The sequence below is a fragment of the Onychomys torridus genome, chromosome 1, assembly GCF_903995425.1.
Source record: "Onychomys torridus chromosome 1, mOncTor1.1, whole genome shotgun sequence".
Lineage (NCBI taxonomy): Eukaryota > Metazoa > Chordata > Mammalia > Rodentia > Cricetidae > Onychomys > Onychomys torridus.
Genome location: NC_050443.1, coordinates 28,575,732 through 28,586,549, shown reverse-complemented (window position 1 = coordinate 28,586,549; position 10,818 = coordinate 28,575,732). Strand labels below are relative to the sequence as shown.

Sequence of the window (10,818 nt, the reverse complement as noted above, 5' to 3'; positions counted from 1 at the left end):
ACACCTGAATACAAAATAATAATTTTTTTAAATGTCAAAACAGCAGTGAGCCCGTACTTAAGACCTGAGCCACATGGCCCAGCTCCTCTTCCAGATGTAAACCTGAAGTTTTCTAGCAATGTCACTAACAAGACTGAGTTTTGTTCACAGAAAATAGCTCTTCCATTCCTGTGCAACCCCGCAACCCCTGTGACCTGAGCTTTCACATCATACTGGAATCCACCACGTTCAAGTCAGGATTTCATTCAAGTTCCTCGTCTTCTTGATTTTTTTTTTTTTTTTTTGAGACAGGGTTTCTTGTATCCAGGCTGGTAGCTGAGGATGACCCTCAATTTCTGGTCTCCCTGCTGCCTCTCCCCTGCTGCTGAGGACAGAAGGGCACAACTGTGTCTGGTTTATGTGGTGCCAGGGCTTGTGCCTGCCAGGTAAGCACTCTGCCAACTGAGCTACATCCCCAGGGCTGAATATACATACATACATACTTACATACATACATACAAACATACATACATACATACATACATACATACATACATACATACATCTTAAGGAAGAAATGTGGTTAGTTTCATTCCTCCAACCCTGACCCTCTGCAGACACCTGGGCTTTTTTGTCCAGCCCCACTGCCTCGGTGTGACTGTTCCTTCCACCCACCACCTACAATACCCAACCCAGGAAGATGTGGAAACATCATTTGCCTTTGCCAGGTACGGAATTTATTTGGGTAATTTTTCTCTTTGCCTGCCATTGCTCATAAGTATCCCAGAAGATCTGAATTATGGAGCAGTTGGAACTCTCTGGAAAACCCTCACCAGGGCAGGTTGTTCCCTCACCCCTGAAGCCTGTCTCTCCCACTCTGAAGAGCCCAGAGTCAGTGGCTTGTACCCTTCCCCCATCCCAGGTCCCCAGCTCAGTTCCAGCCCTGGGCAGCCCCCCTTCCCCCATGAAGGCACTGAAGCCCAGCTGCTGCAGAGGCTGGGCTCTTTCTTCCAGAGAAGTCTCTCGCCATTACAACGTCCCAGAGTGGAATCCAGGGAGTGTAAGAGGATGGGAAGGAGGGCACCATGGAGAGCCCAGATGTGAGCAGGTCCAGGGAGAGCTGAGGGACAGCTGTGCCTCCAGCCTGTCACAGGAGTTGCGTCTCTCCTGAGCTAGGGAATGAATGCCCTAAGGACACACCTGCCTACTCCTTCCTGATCCCTGGAGATCTCATTGCCAGCCAAGGCACTGGGCCAATGGTTCCACACCCCTCCTCCAGTCCACCCTTTTCTCTAGCTTGGACACTCCTTGGACGGCTCTTCTCCATTCTTTACCTTCAGTTCCAAGCTGACTTCCTGAGTCCATGGCACACAACCTCTGGTCAGCCTCCGCAGGAGCTGCTGAAAGTCAGCTTGGAACTTGGAGGATGAGAAATAGAAGACAAGAGGGTCGATGCAAGAGTTGAGAGTGCTGAGGAGGAGCACGTAGCTCCGCCAGGCTGGACTCTCACCCCGGACATAGCCCACCACATGGGACATATTGTAGGGGCCGAAGCAGACGAAGAAGATGAGCAGTGTGGCTGCTAGAAGCCCCATCACCCTCTTGCGCCGGCGCCGGCTGGCTCCCCGACTGAGAATCCACACAAGCCGGCTGTAGCAGTAACTCGTGATACAAAGAGGCACCATGAAAAGGACCACAGCCATCTCTAGCCGCACAGGCAGGAGCACAGCCAGCTGGTCCTCCCGGAATTCCAGGTAGCAGGTCCCATCGGTGCCCCGGCGGTGGGTGGCGTTTCCCCAGTATTCAGTGACATAAACCACACTACAGTGAGCTGATGCCAGGAACCAGCAGATGCCACTGACCAGACCAGCCTGGGCCAGCCGTGGCCGAGTCTTGTACCACAGTGGGTAGGCCACGCTCAGAAAACGTTCGATGCTCACAGCCGTCAGGAAGAGGGAGGTGAGATAGATGGTAGTGAAGAAAAGAAACCCAGAGAGGGGGCAGAAGATGAAGGGCAGGAGCCATCTCATGCCACTGGCTGCCTCCACCATGCGAAACGGCAGGAACAGCAGCAGGAGCAGGTCCGACAGGGTCAAGTTTAGCAAAAGTAAGTCCACGGCCACTGGGCGGCGGCGTAGCTTGCCCACGAAGACCACCAGGGCCATCACGTTGAGGGGCAGTCCCACGAGGAAGACCAATAGGTACACGGCAAAGAAGAGCCAATGATGGCCGAGAGAGAAGCTCACCCCCATGGCCACAGATGCTAGTGAGACAGAGGTGAATAGGGAGATAGTGTGGGGAGTTGGGGAGTCTTCTGTCCCCCACCAGGAGACTCTTACCCATCAGGCAAGAGTGTTGCCATCACTGTTTACCCCCACCACGCCATCCCCCATACTCTCCCTGCAGGGTCATCCTCCCTGCCTTCCTGCCTTTCCTGTCCCTCACCCAGTGCAGACACCACCAAGGTGTCTCCCTCCCTGTGTAACCTCCAGCCCCATACTCACCAGCTTATTGGAGAATCGGTGCTCCGCTGCCTTGCACCACGCTGGCTCTTCCAACACTAGGCGGTGAGCTAGTTGTCCAGCCGAAATGATAAAGACTTGGTGGTGCCTATGACGTCACTCGCTGCAGAACTGCACAAAAGATGCTTTGAGCTCTGCTATCTGGGCTGTGTCCATATGCAAAAAAAAAAGAAAGAAGGAAAAAAAAAAGAACAAATCCCAAGGCTGTGTGTGGCTGAACACACGGTCTCAGCTGGGACCTTCCTTCCTCCCTCTTTGACTTCATCTCCTCCACCTAGATTCGGTATGCTTCTTTAGAACATGCACATCTAGTGCTCATCAGAGTGGGAGATAGGATGCACAGACCAAGGGCTGTTTCTTGCTAACTCTGTGACTTGGGACAAATGAGTACAAGTCTGTGGCCCCCCATTCCATAAAACAGGTCACAATACAATACAATTTCACAGCTTAAAACGTATGCATTGGCTCAGTTATGTAGCTCAGTGGTGGCAACACTTAGACGGGCTGTGGCTCAGTTGGTAGGACATTTGCCTATCATGCACGAAGCCCTGAGTTTGAGTCTCAGCACATAAAGCAGGTGTGGTGGTGCATGCCTGTAATCCCAACACGTAGGAGGAAGAATCAGGAGGATCAGAAGTTCAAGGTCATCATCAGCTCCTGGTTACAACAGTTTGAGGACAACCTGGGCTAAATGAAGCCCTGTCTCTAACAAAACATAACATGCTGAGCACATAGAATAGAGCCTGTCCCTGTCATGGTCCTTGTGGTGCAGTCAGGGATCTGGGGTGATGATGGTTAATGTGATGGTGGAGGTGGGTGCCGTGAGGATTGCAGTTATCTGTTGTAGGAGCGTAACCCACAACAGGCCCTCAGGCCACTTCCAGTTCATCCCCAGAGATAACAGACCTCTTCACTCAAATATTTATGGAGTAGAGCATGAAACCAACACCCACCGGCCAGAATGGCTGTGGCTAACACCAGACAGAACCAAGAGCCAGCAAAGACAGAGAGACACCAAAGAGACTGCACCATGGGATAGCCACTTTGGAAAGCAATTTGATGGTTTCTCTAAACCCTTAAACACGCATTACACAATACCAATAATTCTACCCTGAATATTTGCTGGAGAGACACGAACACATGCGTGTTCACAAACACTGGCTCATATATCATCTTCATCATGGGCCTAGTCACCATGGCTCACAGTGGAAATATGCCATGACCCCACAACAGATAGGTATCAGGATATGAGGCATCAGGGTAACAGTGTGACATACCACATGGATGAATCTAAAACATATGCTAAGTAAAGCAAGCTAGACATAACAGGCCCTGTTTCACATAATTTCATTTGCATGAAATGTCCAGAATAGGCAACTATTTTAAAACAGAAAGTAGACTAATGATTGGGAGCCAAGGGTGAGAGGCAGAAAGAGAAAGAGATCCATTGTAAATGAACGCAAGGGATCTTTCTGGGTACGTCCCTGAGAATTTACTTTTAAAAATTGGCTTGTGTACTTAGCATGGGTGAATTTTCTGGCGTGTAAATTACATCTTGGTTAGGTTGTTAAAGGTGTTGCTGTGAGCCAGGCAGTTTTTATTGCTTCCGGGCTTGCATTTAGTGAGACTAAATAAAGACATCAATACTAAAACAGAAGCTCCATCTCCTGGGGAAATGAATGATCAAGAGATCTAGTTGAGGGTGGGGGGTGCACCTGATGGAGGAAGCCAGAGTGGATGAGATCTCACAGGTGGGCCAGAAGTGTATTGGCCTCTGAGTGGAAGAAAGCCCAGGTAACTGGGCACAGTGGCCCCACCCCCAACAGGTGCTCCTGGGCAGTGGGGATGGAGGTTTGAACCACTATGGGGTCAGGTAGTGGGGCCGCATAGACTTCCACTAAAATTCTCTAGTGTTCCACTCCCCGGGGGCCACGTGGTGAATGAAAAAATGAAAAAAAAAAAGGAGGAGGACATGACTATCCTAAAGTGTGGCCAAGATTTTTATTGTAGAGGTAAGGGAGGAAGCAGGCAGAGGGGAGAGTCTGGGCTGAGCGTGGCTGGCAGACTAAACCAAGAGAGGAGAGAGGGAAGGGAGAGGAGAGAGGAACCACTGACCAAGAGACTGTTGCAGCCAAAATGGCCGAGTTATATAGGATCAGGGTTGGGGGAAGGGAAGTGGAAGCCCCGCCCCTGGGGGAGGAGGTTTAGGGTTGGGGGCAGGGTGAGGAGTGCTGGGGGGAGCCACAGGTATGAGGGATAATGGGAGAGCTGGTCAGCATCCGCTTTGATATATTTGTCAAGTAAGTAACACCAAATTTTCTTTGAAAAGAGATCAGTAATATCTATCAGTTCGGCAAATGTTTGCTGAGCACCTGCTATGCGCTGATCTCTCTTCTAAGTGTTGTGGACCTACTGTTCAAAAACCCTTACATTCAAACACACTTAAGACCACAAACAGATCTTTTCTTTTTCTTTCTTTCTTTCTTTCTTTCTTTCTTTCTTTCTTTCTTTCTTTCTTCGTTTCTTTCTTTCCTTCTTTCCTTCCTTCCTTCCTTCCTTCCTTCCTTCCTTCCTTCCTTCCTTTCTTTCTTTTGAGAAAGGGTCTCACTGTGTAGCCCGCATTGTGGACCAGGCTCACTTTGAGCACCCACAGATGCACTTGCCCAAAGAGATGATTTGTATGAACCAGTTCAAGCACTCTGGCCACTATGCTGTCACTCACTGGAGCCTTTGCTGTCATGGGAAGAATAAGCTTGATTCTGACACCTGGCCTCATCACAGATGCCAAGTGCCTGTCTCCTTCATGGCCACTCTCCTCTGCCCTCCCTCTCATGGGCTGGGGTGTGCCTCTTCTCCTTCTCCAAATGGATCACACAAGTTAGATGTCCACTAAGCCTTAGAGGGCCTGCTTGGAAGGACCACACCCCACCCCATCTTTGCTGGGGGACTTCTTGACGTCCTCCAGAATGAAGGTCGTCATCACTGTAGCCACTTCACGCAGTATTTGGGGCTGACTAGAGGAGGCATCCCTTGTCTGGGAGCACTGTCCTCTTGCGCCACAGAGCTGCTGTAGGAGCATGTTCTCTGCTCACATCAGAATAGAGACTTCCCACGGCTGGCAGAGCAATCAGACCACAGAATCTCATTGGTGTTACCTCCCTCTGCTGGGCACAGTGTCTGGTGCAAACCTGTCCATCTGAACAGCAGGCACAGGGCTGAATCAACAGGTTGTGTGAATTGGGCAACTGTGGTCTGTGCCAACAGTCTCAGCTTTTCTGGAGGCTGAGGCAGGGGAATCACTTGAGCCCAGAAGTTCAAGACCAACCTGGCTACTATCACACCTAAACTCTGTTAAAACAGAAGGTGCGGAGGGGGGCACCTGGGGACATAGCTCAGCCCTAGAGCACTTGCTTAGAGGGTGCAAGGCTCTGGGTTCTATCTCCAGTAACACACCACACACACACACACACACACACACACACACACACACACACACACACACACACGGGGAGGGCTACTCTACTAGGAAGAGTTGGATGAGGATGAGGGACACAATTGCCCCATGAGACATTCCCACAGTTCCAAGATGCCTCTGCTGGAGCGAGCTCAGGTCTGCAAATCCCTTGCATCTTTCCAACTTGCTTCTGCTGTCAGCGTAAATGCTGCCCTCTAGTGGGTTCAAAGGGGTATGGCAGGGTCATGATGTTGCAGCCTTTCTTCAGAAATGAAAATGTTCTTTCCTCAGAAATCATTTCCAGGAAACACTCCAAAATTGGGTCACTGTGGTGGTATTCTTCCTCATCCCCAGGAGTGCAGGGCTGCTCACAGCCTGTGGCAGGCAGGTGGTTAGGCGTAAGGGACAGAAACAGGAGGCAAGTTGGGATATATCCGGCAGGTGTACTGTCCCCCTGTTCTCCAGCTCTTGACTTCCACTCTCTTCTTTGAACAAGGACACTGTTCTCTCCAGGTGCAGCCCTTCCCATGAGTGGTTTCTGTGATGGCTTTGGGCCAGGCTGCTCCTGGGTCGTGGAGGAGCAGCCCTCTTGGGGGCCTGGCAGAGTCACCCAATTCAATGCCCCTTGCCCCCCTGAGGTGGCTGCTACTTCTGAACTGTTCCTCCGTGAGTCCTTGCCATACATACTGTCCCCCGGCCAGGACCTGCTCCCAAGTAGCCGGTGACCAGCGGGTTGAGCACCACACTCCAGGCCCCTGTGATGAGCCCCAGCTTCCTCCAGGAGCTTCCTAGGTCCGGGTTTATGAAACTAGCCACATTGGAGGCATTGTAGGGCCCTAGGCAGAGCAGGAGAGTAAGAAGGGCTCCTCCGGCCACCCAAGCTGCCCTGAGCTTCCGCTTGTGGCTCAGACCTGAGTGGACCAGGGCCCGGAGGCAGCCCACATAGCAGAAGGCAGTGATGCCCAAGGGCAGAAAGAAGAGCAGGATGGAGAAACTGAGGCAGGCAGGGCCGGCAGAGTTGGGATCCCATGCTTCCAGGCAGACTGGGGAACCATTCACAGGTGTGTTGATTCCCAGGGAACTGGTGGTGTTGTCCAGCCAGCCTCCAGGGGCCTCCAAGCCAAGGACCAGGCCCAGATGGCAGAGGACAAGGGCCCAAATAGCCACACACACGCCCCAGGAATAGCGGGGCCTCCGAATGGCTTGGTACCCGAAGGGGAAGGCAGCCCCCAGGTAGCGACCAGCACTGAGAGCGGCCAGGAAGCCTCCACCTGCATAGAGTGGAGCAAAGTGGACCAAAGCAAAGACAGGGCAGAAGGGGAGGGGCAGGGGCCAGGCCCCAGAAGCCAGGGCCTCCACAGCCTTCAGGGGCAGAGTGATGGCCAGGAGGAGGTCGGAGCAACCCAGGTGGAGCGTGTAGACCAGGCTGGGGGTGAGTCGCAGTCTTGCGTGGGCCACCGAGCCTCGGATGGCCATCAAGTTCAGTGGGAAGCCCAGTGCGAAGGCCGACATGTAGAGGGCAAAGGAGAGCTGTGGGGGCAGGGCCATGGGGCCAGGTGGGTGCGGCCGCTGTCACCGCCCCTGCTCACTGTGCTCAGTGCATCAGCAGAGGAAAGACAGGGCTTGAGTCCCACGCTGGTGTCCCTACTGCTCAGAGCACCAGAAGTCAATCTCAGCGCCACTGAGGATGCCAAGGCCCACAGGAGGAAATGGCCGCTGGATAGCCACAGAGCCCGGAACAGAGCTGAGGAGTCCTCTCAGTCCCCAGCTGTCCCCTCCTGTACCACCTTAGGGTGAAGACAATGACTCACTGTAACAGGAAGAGATAGAAGTTTCCAGAGCTGAGGTGACCTCTGATTCTGTAGACTCTGGGGAGAGAAGGGCAGAGGGAGGTCAGAACCAGGCTGTCTGCATGTCAGAGACCCCTGAGTTCACTCCCTGTCCCTTATTCCATGACAGAGTTGCCACACCCCCTCAATAGGAAAGACCCTTCACCAGAGAAATCAGGGGCTGGAGGGATGGTTCAACAGTTAAGAGTGTGTGTGTCTTCCAAGAGACCCAAGCAGGGATCCTAGCACCCACAGTCACCTCACAGCCATCTATAACTCCAGTTACTACATCTTCTTTGCCTTTTGTACACACATACACATATTTTTTAAAGAAAGAAACCAGGAGTGATGATGGCATACACCGTTAATCCCAGCAGAAGCAGGAAGATCTCTGTGAGTTTGGGGCTAGCCTGGCCTACATATTAAGTTCCAGACCAGCCAGGGATACGTAGAGAGGTCTGTTTCAGAGAGAGAGCTAGAAACACACACACACACACACACACACACACACACACACACACACACACACACACACAGAGAGAGAGAGAGAGAGAGAGAGACAGAGACAGAGACAGAGACAGAGACAGAGACAGAGAGAGATCATCAGTGGACACTAGCTACACTACGCAGGGAAAGGCAGGCCAAGAAGATGCTAAGGGGACAGCCCAAAGGCAAGTCAGTTCCCATCAGTGTATCACACTTTGGGGAACATCCTGGCACAGGAACCCAGGGAAGAGAGGAGCCTTTGAAAATGGAACTTACCTCTTAGTGCTGCCGGGTGCCTCTGAGGCTCAGGAGTCCTCTTGTAGGGCTATTAGATGATGCCCAGGATGGGCAGTGATCTGGAAGGGAGAGAAGGGCGGGGTGGCCATTAGCAGGAGGTACTAGAAGCCTGGATGAGCAGCTGATGGAGCATCCTATGCTGGTCTGCAGGAGGTGAGGATATACAGACAAAGAACGGGGAGTGTGACTGACTTGGTTGAAGACCTTAAAGAGGCAGGGTTCATGGGGCAAAGCATTGTGCCCTCCTGACTCATTCACTGCTTGTTCAAGCCCACAGGGACCTGAATCTGCCCCATGGCTGGATGAGCTCACGGGCAGGTCCCTTGCTTTATTGACTCATTCCTAAGTAACAACAACAAAAAAGGCATTCTGAAGACTTCAGTCAGCAAAGTAGGTACATGCTGTCATTCATATACAGACAGTAAAAGAATCACTTAGTGGCCTAAGCCTGGCAATGCAACCTGTAATTCCAGCTGTTTTGGAGATGTAGGAGGATCACAAGTTCAAGGCCAACCAGGCTACAGAGTGAGTTCAACTTCAGCTTAGGGAACTTAATGACAATGTCTCAGAATAAATACTGGTGAAGGAGTTGGAGATATGGCTCTGTGGTGCACAATCTGCCTAGAATCCCCCAGTGAGGGGCTGGGGTGTGGCTCAGTGGTAGAGTGCTTGCCTAGCTTACACAAGGCCCTGGTTTCCAACCCCAAACCCATAATTTACTTTTAAATTTCTGTTTCACCTACACACACACACACACACACACACACACACACACACACACACACACACACACACACACACCTGGCAGTTCCGGTCTAAATCCTATGCTGCAACAGTTTCACTGAGGGTGCACAATCTTCCCTAAGCAGTTTGCTTGGTGGTTATTTGGAGTTCCTCTGGCTGTGTGACCCCATGTCTGCTATCTCTACCAAAAGGCTGGCCTTATGCATGCCAAGGTCTGCCTTGCCCAGTGCGTGGTGCTCCATAGATGGAGATAGATGGAGTTCTGGATAATTGCTTACTCTTAGGTGGAAGGCTGCAGTGTTCTAGAGTCCCGGCCTCTGGGCCTCCTGGCCACCTGCTCTTCACGCTCAGCAAGGCTGTTGACATCCACATCTCGTGGTCAATGGGTCATGAAGTAGCTTTATATCAGCAGCTGGCCTTGGCGACAGGATAAGCAAGTACATGGTGGTTGCCAGGAAGCCTAATCCTGACCTCATCAGCCTCGGGGCTGCCTTCTGCTCCTTAGAGAAGACCTTGCCCCTGGGATCTTTGGAGACTCCAGGTTTGACTGAGCCTCATGAAATTGGTTCTGTGCGTTACAGTTCTTGCACCCCAACAACAGGCTCTACCAGATGTGAGTTCTGTTTTTATTGTTGTTGTTTTGCATCTTGAGTCAAGGTCTCAAGCAGCCCACGCTTGTCTCAGACTCAGAGTAGCAGAGGATGACCTTGAACAGATTCTGGTCCTACACCCCTACCCCTGCAATGCTAAGATTACAGGTGGCAACACCACACCCTGCTTACGTAGTGTTGGGCATCGAACCCAGGAAGTCATGTGTACTAGGCAAGTACTCTACCCACTGAGCCAAATTTCCACCCCTCCCCCCAATGGCAAATTTGAATTCACCAAATACTTGTCATATATATTGATCAGCTAATTAGCAGTTGAATATTCTGGACTTCATTGTGGGTATAAGAGCCCCCAAAACTTTCTTTCTCTCATTAAAACAGTGGAGGTTTTTTTTGTCTAAATGTAAAAAATGGGGACACCTGGAGAAACAGCTCTGAAAAGCATCAAGCATTCTTAACAGCTTAACATGCTTCTAGCTCCCCAAATATCTATTCTACATTTGTGTGTGTGTGTGTGTGTGTGTGTGTGTGTGTGTGTGTGTGTGTCATAGTGTGCATGTAGGGGTCAGAGGACACCTTTTGGGGAAGTTTCTCTCCTTCCAGCATGTGAGTCCTGGGAATCAAGCTCAGGTTATAAGGTTCAGAGGCAGGTGCCTGTGACCACTGCACCATCTCTTCAACCCTCCATTTAGATGACATTTAAAGTCCCACTGGGCCCCCAAATTAGTTAATGGTGCTCACAGGAAATCAATTTGGGGACAAAGAGGAAGTGAGGGCTGTGTTCTGGTGCTGGGGAAGCATGACAAGGGAGGGGGGAAGGAACCCTTGTGGGGACCCTCGCTGTGCTGATTGAGCATACCTTGCTCTCTAGGTTGAGCAGGTAAGTGGACTGGGGGTGT

The 10,818-nt window shown here is 51.5% G+C and overlaps 2 protein-coding genes across 2 annotated transcripts; both read right to left on the bottom strand.

Annotated features, from left to right (window-relative positions):
* Nucleotides 1-678: 678 nt before the first annotated feature.
* LOC118581445 (free fatty acid receptor 3) lies at nucleotides 679-2,555 on the bottom strand. The gene is made up of 2 exons (XM_036183597.1): nucleotides 2,484-2,555; nucleotides 679-2,242 (listed from the first exon to the last, which is right to left on the bottom strand). Exon 2 carries the CDS (start codon nucleotides 2,229-2,231, stop codon nucleotides 1,272-1,274), a length of 960 nt encoding a protein of 319 aa, XP_036039490.1. The 5' UTR covers nucleotides 2,232-2,242; nucleotides 2,484-2,555; the 3' UTR covers nucleotides 679-1,271.
* Nucleotides 2,556-6,600: 4,045 nt separating this feature from the next.
* On the bottom strand, nucleotides 6,601-7,503 carry Ffar1 (free fatty acid receptor 1). Its single transcript, XM_036183719.1, has one exon. The coding sequence runs from the start codon at nucleotides 7,501-7,503 to the stop codon at nucleotides 6,601-6,603; it is 903 nt and encodes a 300-aa protein (XP_036039612.1).
* Nucleotides 7,504-10,818: the final 3,315 nt, after the last annotated feature.

Excerpts from the sequence above, each read along its gene's own strand:
- LOC118581445 (XM_036183597.1), bottom strand. The coding sequence starts at position 2,231 with ATGGGGGTGAGCTTCTCTCTCGGCCATCATTGGCTCTTCTTTGCCGTG.
- Ffar1 (XM_036183719.1), bottom strand. The coding sequence starts at position 7,503 with ATGGCCCTGCCCCCACAGCTCTCCTTTGCCCTCTACATGTCGGCCTTC.